Source organism: Myotis myotis, unplaced genomic scaffold (assembly GCF_014108235.1).
Source record: "Myotis myotis isolate mMyoMyo1 unplaced genomic scaffold, mMyoMyo1.p scaffold_m19_p_2, whole genome shotgun sequence".
NCBI lineage: Eukaryota > Metazoa > Chordata > Mammalia > Chiroptera > Vespertilionidae > Myotis > Myotis myotis.
In genome coordinates this window covers 100,280,635-100,295,660 of record NW_023416324.1, presented here as the reverse complement: position 1 = coordinate 100,295,660, position 15,026 = coordinate 100,280,635, and the positions used below count along the sequence as shown (strand labels likewise).

Genomic DNA, 15,026 nt, shown 5'->3' with positions numbered 1-15,026 from the left:
GAAAAACAAAAAAACATGGTACTGAGATGCTCACATTTTATGTAAGTTAGTCTTGCCACTCTATTAAATGAACAAAGAATGAACCTCTTGGTTAAAAGAATATGTAAAATGGCCAAATTGGCTTAAATTGAGGGACTCTGGCTTTTTATATTTTAACATCATATTCACTTTGATCAAACCTCTTGGATAAATGAATATGTAAAATGGCCAAATTGGCTTAAATTGAGGGACTCTGGCTTTTTATATTTTAACATCATATTCACTTTGATTCTCATTATGTTCAAAAATTAAATACTCTTTATTTTCTAGGATTTAATTTTAGTCTTTTTAAATCTAATCCAATGGCCTTTTGGACCAGCACTCCTTCCTCACAGCCTGAGAACAAAGGTATAGAGTGAGCATTCTCAGTATGAGATGACAGCAGTTTTATAGCAGCTGGTAGACTTTAGAAAAGTAACTGTGGCTGTTTGAAATTAAGTACTTAACACTACAGTGTGCATGTTAAAGAATGTCAGTTTAAAAGCAAGTAACTTTTGACTGGTGGTATAATACCATTTAATGCTGTTTTTTAATGTACTTGGATGTCATGTTTCTCACTATTGCATAACATTATTTTGAGATCTATTAGGTCTTTACCTTTTGCTGCTTTATACTTCATTACTCTATTATTTATTTTTTATTTTGCTTAATAAAGACCTATATTTTACTAACCCTTTTATTTAGTCACTAATGTCAGCCTGTATCCAAACATGTGACGGTAATAGCATGCACACAACATGACACAGTGGGTCCCCTTAGGGCCATTCTTTTTGGACATGTTTCAGAAAATTAATTGTATTTGAAAGTGTGCCCATTTTTAATATCCACCTGTTATGTTATTCCTGGTATGTTATGTATGTAGTAAAGATCTTTTATAAAAGAGAGTGGAATCTCTTAAAGACCTTCAAGGGCACAAATTAGGGAAATGAAAACTCCATATTAGTGTCTAATAACATATCTTTAGCAACTGTGTTATAGGTTGCCAAACAAGTACATTGATAAAATGACAATCCTTGATTTTTGGGGTCTTCAGTTACAAGGTTATGTCCATTTTATTACTAGCTAAAGCAACTCTTAAGCTTTATTTTAAAGTGTGCAGTCTTTGAGAAATTATGTGAAAAGTCTGGCTTTTTTCTGTAAAGGATATATACTTAACAGACTCTGGGCCCTCCGTTAAGAATCCCTGGCCTACATCCAGATTTACCAATATGCTACTTCAGGACAAACAGTGTTATTCTGTTTCAAATTTGAGTGTGTCAGAGTCCCAAAGGATCTTAGAGACAAAGACTCTAAAACATGAGGAACTAGGGCCCAGCGGGCTGTTCATTATGCCCAAGTTGTCTTTACTAGCTCACAACAGAACTGGAACAAGAATCTGTTCTTGCCGAAACCGGTTTGGCTCAGTGGATAGAGCGTCGGCCTGCGGACTGAAAGGTCCCGGGTTTGATTCCGGTCAAGGGCATGTACCTGGGTTGCGGGCACATCCCCAGTGGGGAGTGTGCAGGAGGCAGCTGGTCGATGTTTCTCTCTCATCGATGTTTCTAACTCCCTATCTCTCTCCTTTCCTCTCTGTAAAAACTCAATAAAATATATTTAAAAAAAAAAAAAAAAAAAAAAAAGAAAGAATCTGTTCTTAAGGTGTTTTTTACTATTCCTGGCTAGGAATTACTATTTTTGTAATGAAGGAGAGCGAAAGGCAAATTTAATGTTGCTAAAGGGCTCTAGTTCTCCAGATCAGTGCCATCCCATAGAAATAAATATGGCCTATGTGTGTAATATAAAAATTTCCAGTAGCTATATTAAAAATAAAAAGAAACAGGTGAACAAAGAGAAAAGATGAAATTAATTTTAACAATTATTCAGTTTAACCCATTATATCCAAAGTAACATTTAAAATTCTAATCAATATAACAAAACGAGGTATATTCTTTTTTTTGGTGCCAAGTCTATGAAATCCACTGTGTATTTTAAACTTGTAGCACATCTCAGTTTGGACACATTTTAATTGCTTAATGGCCACACTGGCTCAGCTGCCATATTGGACAGTACCAGTTGTTACAGAACAGGGGTCCTCAAACTTTTTAAACGGGGGGCCAGTTCACTGTTCCTCAGACCGTTGGAGGGCCGGACTATAGTTTAAAAAAAAACTATGAACAAATTCCTATGCACACTGCACATATCTTATTTTGAAGTAAAAAAACAAAATGGGAACAAATACAATATTTGTATTTGCATGTGGCCCACGGGCCGTAGTTTGAGGATCCCTGGTACAGAGCATGCTTCATAAGTTGTTTACCATTTATCAGTTCCTTTGCCCAGAAATTCTTTTTTTTGTTTTGCTAATCCTTACACTAGGACATTTTTTCCATTGACTTTTAGAGAGAGTGGAAAGGAAGAACGGAGTGGGGGGGGGGGCGGGGGGAGAGACAGACAGACACACAGACACGTACCCCGACCCGGGCGTGGGATCAAACCTGCAACCCAGGTATGTACCCTCGACTGGGAATCAAACCTGTGACCCTTTGGTCCATGGGCTGACGCTCCAACCACTGAGCGACACCGGCCAGGGGCAGAAATTCTTTTTTATAAACCAGAGCAGATTGTATGAAGAATTCCTTTTCTCTCCATTTTTTAATTTTTGCCTTTTTTGTTGTTGTCCTTGTTGGTTTTTCAGCTATAGTAATTATATTAAATTTTTACAATATTTAGTATTACCTATAGGATAACTTTTTATTTAATTTTATCTATTATCATTTTTGGAAACATTCAAAACTGGATGTAACTCTAATCACCTGCCATCTTGGCAATTGTTAACTTTCCTTGTGGCAACTAATCAAAGTAGGGCTTGCACTAGTTTTATATTTACACTTAGTTTTTACTTGTGATTGCTTTAATTTTTTTCAGTTGTTGAAAATGCATGCGTATTTTGGCCAACTATTGTGTATGTCAAATATGGTTATGGCAGCACTTTTTAAATTATAGCCATTAATAATAACTTTTTTTCAATGATCAGTAAGTAAAAGCCGGATTTTATTTTTTTAATTCTCACCTGTGGATATGTTTTTATGGATTTTAGAGAGAGAGAAAGGGTGAGAGAGAGAGAAACATCAATTGGTTGCCTCCTGTTTGTACCCCAACTGGGGATTGAACCTGCTACCTAGGTATGTTCCCTGACGGAATTGAACCCATGACCTCTTGGTACATGGGACAATACAGCCAACTGAGCCACACTGGCCAGGGTGATTTTTTTGTTTTTTAAATAGATTTTGTGCTCACTAAGGGTTTTTGATAGAACATTAAATTCTATGTCCTTGTCTACTACTGATTGTAATTACTATTTTAGAGTTCGGTCCACATCAAAGTATATGTGCTTTTACTAGTATGCTATTTTAACCTACAGATAAGTTCCATGGTTTTTATTTTCAGTTAGAATATTGATGTTAATACTGATTTAACACCTATCTTTATCAATTTTTTTGACTTGTGTTATAGCAAAAGAGAAGATAAAGCCTGAAGACCCTCCCTCAGATGAGGATGTTCTTATTGTATATGAGCTAACCCCAACTCCGGAGCACAGAGCTCTTGCAAGCAAACTTAAACTTCCTCCAACTTTCTTCTGCTATAAGAATAGACCAGATTATGTTAGCGAAGAAGAAGAGGATGGTAAATCTTTTGTTATTTTATAAAAGCATTCTTTTTATGCTAATCTTAGTAATTGGGAGGTATGGTTAATTTATATTAAGCCTGCTCTTAGAACCCTCACTGCTGTCCTTGCAGATAGATAGATGTTTATCCTAAATGTATGTGTAAATAGCCAGTGGATGTAATGATGTATTAAGTAACCATTTTTTGAATGACTACCATGAGCAGGGCAGGCATTTTGAGGCAATTGAAAACCATCATAATATCCTTAAAGTTTTAGAGGCAGACGGGTTTGATCGTAGAAAAGTTTGTGTGCCATATCAGAGTTTTTTTAAAGCGGGACTACAGAAAAGTTTCAGTAGAACCACTTGGATAGTGGTATAAAAGATTGGGTTGTGGGACATGGAGATAGGTAGATGAGCTAAAATGATAATAGAGCAGCTCAAACAAGAGGTGAGTTTTCAGTGAGATTTCTATCAGAAGGTGCATTAGAGATATATAATTGTCAAAATGATTGCTGTTTGCATGTGGGGAGTAAGGAAAAGTCTGAAGTTAGAGATAATTTCTAGATTTCTGGCTAGGAAAACACTAGAAATTCTTTTATTTAATAAAATCAATTATACTTTAAGATGAAGATTTTGAAACAGCTGTCAAGAAACTTAATGGAAAACTATATCTGGATGACTCAGAAAAATATAAACCATTAGAAAAAAGTGTAACAGGTATGTAAAGTTAAAATTACTAATTGTTTTTTAAAAAATCTTTTATTTGAAAGGAACCTCCCAATTTGATTATTTTTGTAATTACCAACTTTATTATGTAATATGCCTGTGGTGATTTAAAGTATTTTAAAACAATATGAAGTGAAAAATACTGTTCTGCTAGTTCTTGTTTTCCATTGGCACTTAGGTCTTGTTACCTGAGTCTGTTGTAAAATTGGGCCATTGTTGTAAAAGTAGTTGTACTTCAACTACTTTTATCTTAACTTTCTTTTGCGCGTGTTGTATGGGATTTTCAGAAAATGAGAAAGAATGCATTATTGTTTGGGAAAAGAAACCAACAGTTGAAGAGAAGGCAAAAGCAGATACATTAAAACTTCCACCTACATTTTTTTGTGGAGTCGGCAGTGATACCGATGAGGACAATGGAAATGGGGAAGACTTTCAATCAGAGCTTCAAAAAGTTCAGGAAGCCCAAGTAAGGACACTTTCATTGTTTTTCTTTTGGCTTAGTTGGCTTTGTTGATACAATAAGCTAGAATGTTCTTACCAAATGGTAATAATGTGTTTTGGCTAGCAAACGTATTAGGCATCTACTAGTTTAGTCAACTATGTCTAGGGAAGGTGGACTTTTCATAGATGACTAAAAAGGTTCACCCCTCTGTGTATGTTCGGTTTTGGGGAATGGGGTGGCATAAACTATGCAGATATTTCTAAGAATGCCTACCACAATACCAAGAACAGTATTAAGTGGTTCATTTTTCATGTAAGTTAGTTTATTCTACGGTGGGCAGAGTGGATAGGAAATACAGCATTTGAAACCTAGTTCCCTTGGCTTATTTTGTACCTTGCTTTTTCAATAATTTCGTGATTTGATTACTTTCTTAGCTCAAATGTAGTGATAATTTGAGTAGCTATCAACACCTTGGTGTTTTAATTTATATTTCACAGAAATTGTAAGAGAAGGTCCCTGTCTAGTAGTTTTTTTATAATCTATTGATATGTATTCAGAATGGTCCTTGTCCCCTCAAGTAATACTGTTTTATTGTTGGAAAGGTAAAGTGAAATAAAGTCCTGGAGTTAGTTATGAATGCAATGGTTTAATTAAAGGATCTGTAGCTACAGAGAGATGTGGTCCAGTACATGGTCTGTGTCTTTAAGAAATTTACTACCCTTCATAGTCTGTGACTGAGGATTCTAGTTGGCTGCTTTTTCCAGTTGTCCACCTAGGATGTGGCAACTATTCAGTAGGTTTTAATTTATCAGTACAATGGTCATCAGCTAATATAATGACATCCCTTTCTCATTTTTGACTAATAGATTTATTTGTGGAAGTTCTTTTGGTAGTTTTTGCATCAGTAGCCTCTATGCTAAATAAATCTATAGATTTAAAGAGAGGAGAGGAGAGAGAGAGGAACAGAGAGAGGAGAAGAGAGGGGAGAGGAGAGGAGGGGAGGGGAGGGGAGGGCCATCACTGTGAGAAAAAAATCTAGAAACATTGATGGATCGGCTGATGGATTGTCTGTCTCCCATATGTGCCCCAACTGGGGATCAAACCTGCCACCCTTTGGTGTATGTGGCGGTGCTCCAACCAACTGACCACACCAGCTAGGGCAAAATAATGCAATATAAATGTGCATCATTCTTATGTACAAAACTTAAAAAATAAAACTGGAAAATAATTTTAATGTTGATGTGCAGACTGAATTGTACATTATTTATTCTTTTCCTACCTTGTGGTGCCAAAGCTTGTTACACAAGGATTTGATATCTTTTTTCAGTTTTTTGTCAACCATGCTGTCTATAGCTGTTGAAATATTTTATTTGAAGTGATTAATGTATTACTTCAAAACATTTTATAACTTAAAATCTTATAAAATATTTTGTAACATTATAATGTTCTTTAAGTAGCAACTAGGAGCTCTTCCAAAATATCTTTGTTACAGAGTTAAATGTAATAAGTCACTGAAAAGATTGAAAAAAATGCTATAAAATTATAACTTTGCAGGAGAGGACCTTTTGATACACAGATGAAAGAGAGAACTAAAAATGATTAAAGTCAAAACATGTTATAATGGGTGTAGATTTCCATCCTTTTAGAATACATTATTCCTACTTCACACTCAGCATAAATCATACTGGATTATGAAAGGTCTGCAGATATGCATCCCTGGCATAAAATGACTATGTATGGTATTTAGAGTTTACTATGAGCTAGCACTGTGCTGAGGATTGGGGATACAGTTTTGAACAAGACAAATAAATAATTTGCTTTGTCTAACAGGAGTTTTTCATTCAGGGCATTTGTTAGAAGTTGAATTAAAGCACACCCATCCCCCAAGTAATGTAGCCTATGTTTATTGCGATGCAATTCAGATACAATTTTGAAGTGTACAATTCAGTGGTTTTTAGTACATTTGCATGGTGTGCAACCATAACCACAATAATTTTAGAAATTTTCATCATCACAAAAAGGAATCTTGTAACCTTTGGTAGTCATTAGCCTTTCTTATTTCCACTCAACTGCTGTAGCTCTAGTTAACCACAGTTGTACTTTATGTCACTGTAGATTTGCCTATGCTGGAGATTCCCTATGAATAGGTCATAATATGTTATCATTTGTATAGGCTTCTTTTACTTACTTGTTTCTAGGGGTATTCACATTGCAACATATATCTGTATTTCATTTTCTATGGTTGATGATATCCCATTATATGGAAAATAGCACGTTTTAGTTGTCTGTTCATCTGTTGTGGCCATCTGGTTTGTTTCTACTTTTTGGCTATTATAAGTAACTAGGGGCCTGGTGCACGAAATTCCGGGGGGGGGGGGTAGGGAGGGGGAGTGATTCCTCAGCCCAGCCTGCATCCTTTCCAATCGGGGACCCCCTGGGGGATCTCCGACCGCCGGTTTAGGCCTGATCCCTGTGGTATCGGGCCTAAACAGGCAGTCGGACATCCCTCTTGCAACCTGGGACTGCTGGCTTCTAACCACTCACCTGCCTGCCTGCCTGACCGCCCCAACTGCCTCTGCCTGATCACCTCTAACTGCCCTCCCCTGCCAGCCTGATGTCACCCCTAACTTCCCTCCCCTGTCGGCCTGATCGCCCCAACTGCCTCTTCCTGCCTCATCGCCCCTAACTGCCCTCCCCTGCCGGCCTGATCTCGACCCCAACTGCCCTCCCCTGCCGGCCTAATTCCCCCTAACTGCCTCTTCCTCGGCCCCCACCACCATGGCTTTGTTTGGAAGGAAGTCGGACGTCCGGAAGATGGCCGGTTGACCAGGTTAATTAGCATATTACCCTTTTATTAGTATAGATAGATTATATAGGATAGGATTGCTTAAATGGCAGTGATGGGGGAGTCTTTTTCAGCAGGAGGAGATGCTCTTGGCAAACAAAAACACATAATCCCTATATCTGAATTGATAGCCAGCCATATGCACTATGCTACCAAACCAGTCATGAAAAAATTGAACTGCTTTCTTACACCTTACACCAAACAGCTGTTGCCCTTACAACTCCTCCTCAGCCCCCACCTTAGGTTCGGCCTTTGCAGTTCACCCAGATTAGGTTCTGATTGGTTGGTTTCTATGCCAATGTCAAAAGCTCCACCTCCTAGGCAGCCATTGGCTCCTCACACTTCACCCAGATTAGGTTCTGATTGGTCAGTTTCTGTGCCAGTCAACATCAAAAGCTCTGCCTCCTAGGCAGCCATTGGCTCCTGGCACTTCACTCAGATTTGGTTCTGATTGGTTGCTTTCTGTACCAGTGGCCCTGTCTCTGGTCCTGATCAAAGAGGTGGGGCTGATCAGCAGACCCTGAGGAGGCCCGGAGAGAAACAGAGGCATGGCTGCTGGCGAAACCAGGAGAGAAAGAGAGGCAATGGCTGATCAACAGCTTCCATGGAGGCTGGGGATCAGATCCTGCCTCTCTTTCTGCAGGCCTCTCTCTGGGCCTGATCCACAGCCCCCTCGGCAGTCAGTGCTGGGTTGCTGCCCCTGCACCGGCTGCAGTCAGTGCTGAGCCTGCACCCTCTCCAATCTGGGACCTCTCTGGGGATGTCTGACTGCCGGTTTAGTCCTGATCCCTGCAGTTGGTCATCCATCTTACAATCTGGGACCACTGGCTCCTAACTGCTCACCTGCCTGCCTGCTTGTTCACCCCTAACCACCTCTGCCTGCTTGCCTGAGGCCCCTAACTGCTCTTCCCTGGTGGCCTGATCGTCCCTAACTGCCCTCCCCTGCCAGCCTGATCGCCCCCTAACTGCCCTTCCCTGCTGGCCTGATCACCTCTAACTGCCTCTGCTTTGGCCCCTGCCACCGTGGCTTTGTCTGGAAGGACATCTGGAAGATGTCTGGTCTAATTAGCATATTACCCTTTTATTAGTATAGATTGCTGTAATACTCTAAGACATTTGACACAAACATAAGAATGAATTTTCCTTGGTGTTTCAGTATATTAAAAAATAACCTTTTTCATTTGCATTAATATTTTTATATACTTAAGTAAAATTCACTTTTGTAGTATGTATATGTGTGTATGTGTGTTTTCTATGGGTTCTTATACATGCTTGAATTCTGTAATTCCCACCACAGACAAGATACTGAGCAAATCCTCTCCCGCCCATAATCTCTGGCTACTCATCTGTTTTCTGTTTCTGTTTTTGCCTTTTCCAGATTAACATATAAAAACTAGAGACCCAGTGCACGAAATTCGTGCACTTGGGGTAAGGGGTAGGGAGGGGGGGTCTCTCAGCTTGGCCTGCACCCTCTCACAGTCTGGGAGCCCTCGGGGGATGGAGAGCAGGCCTAAGCCAGCAGTCAGACATCCTTAGTGCTGCTGCAGAGGCGAGAGAGGCTCCTGCTACAGCTGCTGTGCTCGCCAGCTGTGAGCCCGGCTTCTGGCTGAGTGGCGCTCCCCTGTGGGAGCACACTGATCACCAGGGGGTAACTCCTGCGTTGAGCACCTGCCCCCTGGTGGTCAGTGTGTGTCATAGCGACCAGTCGTACCTCTGTTTGGTTTGCATATTAGCCTTTTATTATATAAAAATGGAATCACATGTTACCTTTGATACCAGTTTTTTTCCACTTAGCATAATGCCCTTGAAATTTGTCCAAGTTATTGTGTTATAGTAACATTATATTTATAACTAGGTAGCATTCGATTGTGTGGATGCACCACAGTTTATTCATTAATCCATTGAAGGTTATTTTCAGTTTCTCTTTGTTTATCCTCATCTGAAGGTATTTTTTCCATTAATTTTCTATTTTTTAAAGAGAGAGTGGAAGGGAGAGAGGGAGAGAAAGACGAGAGAGAGAGAGAGAGAGAGAGAGAGAGAGAGAGAGAGAGAGAGAGAAAGAAAGAAATTGATGTGAGAGAGACACGTTGATCTGTTGCCTCCTGCACCCATCCTGATCCCCCTGGGGATCAAGCCCATAACCGAGGTACCGGGAATCAAACCCTTGACCCTTTGGTTTGAGGGGCCAATGCACTAACCACTGAGCAAACGGACCAGGGCAAGCTACAAAAATGTGTAAATAACGAGGGCTGGCAATTTGAGCACTTAAGAGATTGCATTGTGCCATTGTGACATTCTTTTGAGTTAAGTATATCGTATTATTCATAACCAGTCTTTTTCCTTATGAAGAACTCAAAAAAAATTCCCTCTATATATTGCCCACCATCTATATATTGTCCTATAAAATTTTAAATTTCTGTTACTGTATTTTCCCATTAGATTCTTTTAAAATTATAAAATTCCCATTTGATTCTTTTTTTATACTTTCTGTTTCTTTGCTGAGAACTTCTATGTTTTCATTTAAGAGTATTTGCCCCCTGACCAGAATTGAACCCGGGACCCTTCAGTCCCCAGGCCAGTGCTCTATCCACTGAGCCAAACCAGCTAGAACTTCTCGGGACATTTTCCATCTATGCAATTGACAGCTCCAGTTTTTTGTTTGTTTTTTTAATCTTCACCCAACAATATGCTTTCATTGATTTTAGATAGGGAGGATGAAAGAGGGAGAAAAAAATATTGATCGGTTGCCTCCTGTACTCATCCCAACCAGGGATTGAACCCCCAGCCTAGTTATGTGCCCTGACTGGGAATTGAACTTGCAACCTTTTAGTGTATGGGATGATGCTCCAATCAACTGAGCCACTGCCTAGGATGACAGCTCTAATTTTATGGACTCTTCTGGGAGGAGGGGTGAAAAACCCTCACAAGGTTCTCACTACTAGATTGTGCCTGAAGGTTTAGAGTCTTAATCTTCTTGCGTTCATTCACCTTTCACAGGCTTTTCTAAGAGCTTTATCTGTTTACTAGTAAATTCAGTTTGGTTGTAGGTATTAGGGGAGATAGGATGGAGTGTGGAATGGGAGAGATAAGGTGAAGTGTGCTACTCCATTTTGTTTGGAACCCCAAGGTCTTGATTTCTTTTAAAATAGGGTATAAGATCCTTTTTGTCAGTTTCTTATTACTTCTTTGCAGAAATCCCACAATGAGGAAATAACTAGCACGGCTGACAGTGTGTGTACAGGTGGGACTAAAGTGACTGTACCATTTTTATGCAAATCTGAAGACCCTGATTTTATAACCAAATCTATTTGCTCACCATCTACTTTTTCTGGAACTGTGGACAAACCTGTAGATTTGTCTACTAGAAAGGACAATGATGCAGATTCTACAAACCAAGGTAAAATTTGATACATGTTTACAAAAACCTTCTAGGCATACATTATGTAATGTACACCTGTATGTTTGAAAAGATAACAATCCTAGAAACTCCCTGTCTTAAAACAAGTTTTGTAATATACAAATGGACATAAGATATTTGTTGTAATAATTAGAAATTACTGCCTTTTTATTGTTAGAGTTCAGAATAAATGACACTACCCGAGAATAAATGACGATAGTTTGCTTACATGGAAATTTTCTTTGTGATGGTATTTTTATTTGTAGTTCCCCCTTATTCGCAGGGGATATGTTTCGAGCCTGAAACTGTAGATAGTACCGAACCCCATATACTCCTTTTTCTCCCCCATATATATATATATATATATATATATATATATATATATATATATATATATACACACACACACACACAGTCACCAGTCACCTCTGGGTATCTGTGGGGGAATGGTTCCAGAATCCCCTTCCGTTCCCTACCAAAATCTGTGGATGCTCAATTCCCGTATGTAAAATATAGTGTTTCCATACAAACTACACACATCCTCTTGCATACTTTAAATCTTCTCTAGATTACTTATAATACCTAATACAATGTACATAATTTGTAAATAGTTGTTGCTGTATTGTTTAGCAGGGGTGGAGAACCTTTTTTCTGCTAAGAGAGCCATTTGGATATTTACAACAACATTCTCGAGCCATACAAAATTATCACCTTAAAATTAGCCTGCTATATTTGGTCAAACATTTAACTCATCCCTAATGCCTTAGGAGGGCTAGACCAAATTATTTTGTGGGCCTTATATGGCCTGTGGGCCGACTTTCCCCACCCCTGATTTAGGGGATAATGGCAAAGAAAAAAGCATACTTGTTCAATATAGAGGGAATCATAGTAGGCCTAAGCACATAGTATAGCAACGTTTTTTGTTGTTGAATATTTTTTACCTGCAGTTGGTTGAATTCAAGGATGATGCAGAACCTGCAGACTGACATATTGACCTATAATAAAATTCAATTTATAAATTAGTTACAGTAAGAGATTAAAACAGTAACTAATAGTAAAATAGAACAATTATTACAATATACTGTAATAAAAGTTATGTTAATGTGATCTCTCTTTTCCCTATCTCTGATAACCAAGACAGCTACTAAGTGAGTACTGGATGAGCACTTTTTGTTTTTTAAATATATATTTCTTTACTGATTTCAGAGAGGAAGGGAGAAGGAGAGAGAGATAGAAACATCAATGATGAGAGAGAATCATTGATTGGCTGCCTCCTGCACACCCCCTACTGGGGAACGAGCCTGCAACTCTAGCATGTGCCCTTGCCGGATTCGAACCTGGGACCCTTCAGTCCGCAGGCTCTCTATCCACTGAGCCACGCCGGCTAGGGCTAGATGGGCACTTTATGTAGCCTGGCTGACTCATGTCCCATGTGAGATGGAATGGGATGGTGTGAATTATATCACACTATTCAAAACAGCACACAATTTAAAATTTATGAATTGTTTATTTCTGAAATTTTCCATTTAATATTTTTGGATCATGGTAGACCATGGGTAACTGAAACCATGGATAGCAAAATTACATATATCGGGGAGCTGCTGTATTGTTTGAATTATATTGTCACTCAAGTTTATTAAAATTGTTTTAAGTATATATGAAGTAATTATAGAAATATTATAGTAGGGATGTTAAATATTTATGTTACTATAGTTGACCCAAGAACAGCATGTGCTTGAATTGAACTGCATGGGTCCACTTACATGTGGGTTTTTTTAAATAAATACTGTAAATGTATTTTCCTTATGATTTTCTTAATAATATCTTTTCTCTAGCTTACTTTATTGTAAGAATACAGTATATAATATATACAACATAAAAATATGTGGTCATCAACTTTGGACAACAGTAGACTATTAGTAGTTAAGTTTTTGGGGCGTCCGTTGTTATACATGGATTATTGACTACTGGAGGTTGGTGCCCCTGACTTCACAAATTGTTCAAGAGTCAACTGTACTTAAATGTCTTTCTTTTTCTCTATCTACTTCTTTAAATTAACTATTTGTTTTTAGTAATTAATATTTAATATGCTTTCCCCCGTTTTTCGTTCCAGTTGATATTAGGAGGGGGGAAATCTTTTAACATTGTATTGCTTTATATGCGTACATTTTCTTTATCACCTAATTTTTTCTTTTTTTAAAAAATTTTTATTTATGTTTTTATTTTTAATCCTCCCCGAGAATATTTTTCCATTGATTTTTTAGAGAGAATGGAAGAGAGAGGGAAAGACAGAGAGAAATACTGATGTGAAAGAAGCGCATCGATTGGTTGTCTCATGCACATGCCCCAATCAGGGCCTAGGCCGGGGAGGAGCCTGCAACCAAGTAACGTGCCCTTGACCAGAATCAAACCCGGGATCCTTTGGTCCACAAGCTGATGCTGTATCCACTAAGCCAAACTAGCTAGGGCACTCTAATTTTTTCAGAACACCCTAATTTTTTCAAAAGTAGTCCTGAATGAGTCACAAATATGGCACTTTGGAGTCTCAGTATGGTACAAGAGGAAGGTAACGTCAGACCTAATATCGCATTTTTAGATGCGGAATGTAAGGTGCATAGGACTTCAAGAGATACTGCAGCTGCACTTTGACAGAATTAAGACAAGACTCCAAAATTCCTGATGACCAAATATTTTTTAAAAATCAGGTTTTATGAGCTTGTTATTTATAATTGAGAACACAGAAATTTTTAATGAAGGTATTTCCTAAAATCTTCCCTTTGAATGAATGTTTTAGATTATAGAAGACAGTATAAAGCACAAACTGTATACTTCTGTATCTGGCTTGTGTATATATATATATCTCATTTAAAGAAAGATTATATTTGGGCCCTGGCGGGTGTGGCTTAGTTGGTTGAGCATCATCCCGTGCACCAAGAGGTCAACAGCTTGAGACCCAGTGCAGGAAGCAGCTGATTGGTGTTTCTCTTTCTCCTTCGCTCTTCCTCTCTCAAATTAATGAAAACATATTAAAAATTATATTTGGCATGCTTTTGGTATAGTGGTATTGAAAATAATACTTGTACCTTTAGAAATACTGAATAAGCTCAGAATTGGCTGACTCTTATAATTTTTTTCAGAGAAATAACCATAAGATAAATGCTTCATACCCAACCCAAGCCCCTAAGTACTAAAGACCTTACTGTCATTGGGTCCTCAATAAAACTTTGATGTTTATTAAATGAAATATTAAATTCTCTTTTCCTTTTGCCAGTGGAAAGCAAAACGATTTCATTTGGATTTGGAAACAACACAGGACTGTCATTTGCAGACTTGGCTTCCAGTAATTCTGGGGATTTTGCTTTTGGTTCCAAAGGTAAGATAAGACCGAGGGATTTTAATGATCAAGTTACAGAATTCAAACACAACTGAAAGAACTAGTCCTTTGCATAGTGTTGTAATTAACTTGGATATTTCTTCCCCTTCCCTATTCTGTTCGTTTAGAATTTTTAATATAAGGAAAGGCTTCTATATTTTGCTGTTATTTATTTATTTTAAAAATCTTTATTGTTGAAAGTATTATGTATGTCCCCTTTTTTCTCCCATTGACACCTCTACCAGCCCCGACCCACACCCAGGTCTTCACCATCCTATTGTCTGTGTGCATGGGCTATGCATATATGCATACAAGTTCTTTGGTTGATCATTTCCCACTCACCCACCTTCCCCCGCCTTCCCTCTGAGATTCCACAATCTGTTCTGTGATTCGATGTCTCTCGATCTATTTTGTTCATTAGATTCCATGTATGAGTGAGATCATGTGATACTTGTCTTTCTCTGAGTGGCTTATTTCACTTAGCATAATACTCTCCAGGTCCCTCCATGCAGTCTCAAAGGGTAAGAGATCCCTCTTTTTTTATGGCTGCATAGTAC

At 38.4% G+C, this 15,026-nt stretch overlaps 1 protein-coding gene across 12 annotated transcripts in view; it reads left to right on the top strand.

Moving 5' to 3' along the window:
* The window catches only part of RANBP2 (RAN binding protein 2), a 93,219-nt gene that overhangs the window by 65,076 nt on the left and 13,117 nt on the right, over positions 1–15,026 (top strand). For 7 of the 12 annotated variants that reach the window (XM_036351055.1, XM_036351056.1, XM_036351054.1 and 4 more), the window contains 5 exons: positions 3,532–3,702; positions 4,311–4,403; positions 4,700–4,878; positions 10,892–11,096; positions 14,368–14,469. In XM_036351055.1, the coding sequence (XP_036206948.1) occupies positions 3,532–3,702; positions 4,311–4,403; positions 4,700–4,878; positions 10,892–11,096; positions 14,368–14,469 (750 nt within the window). Of the gene's footprint in view, positions 1–309; positions 388–3,531; positions 3,703–4,310; positions 4,404–4,699; positions 4,879–10,891; positions 11,097–14,367; positions 14,470–15,026 lie in introns of those variants that run through there. The other 5 variants (XM_036351057.1, XM_036351063.1, XM_036351062.1 and 2 more) reach the window with 3 other exon arrangements.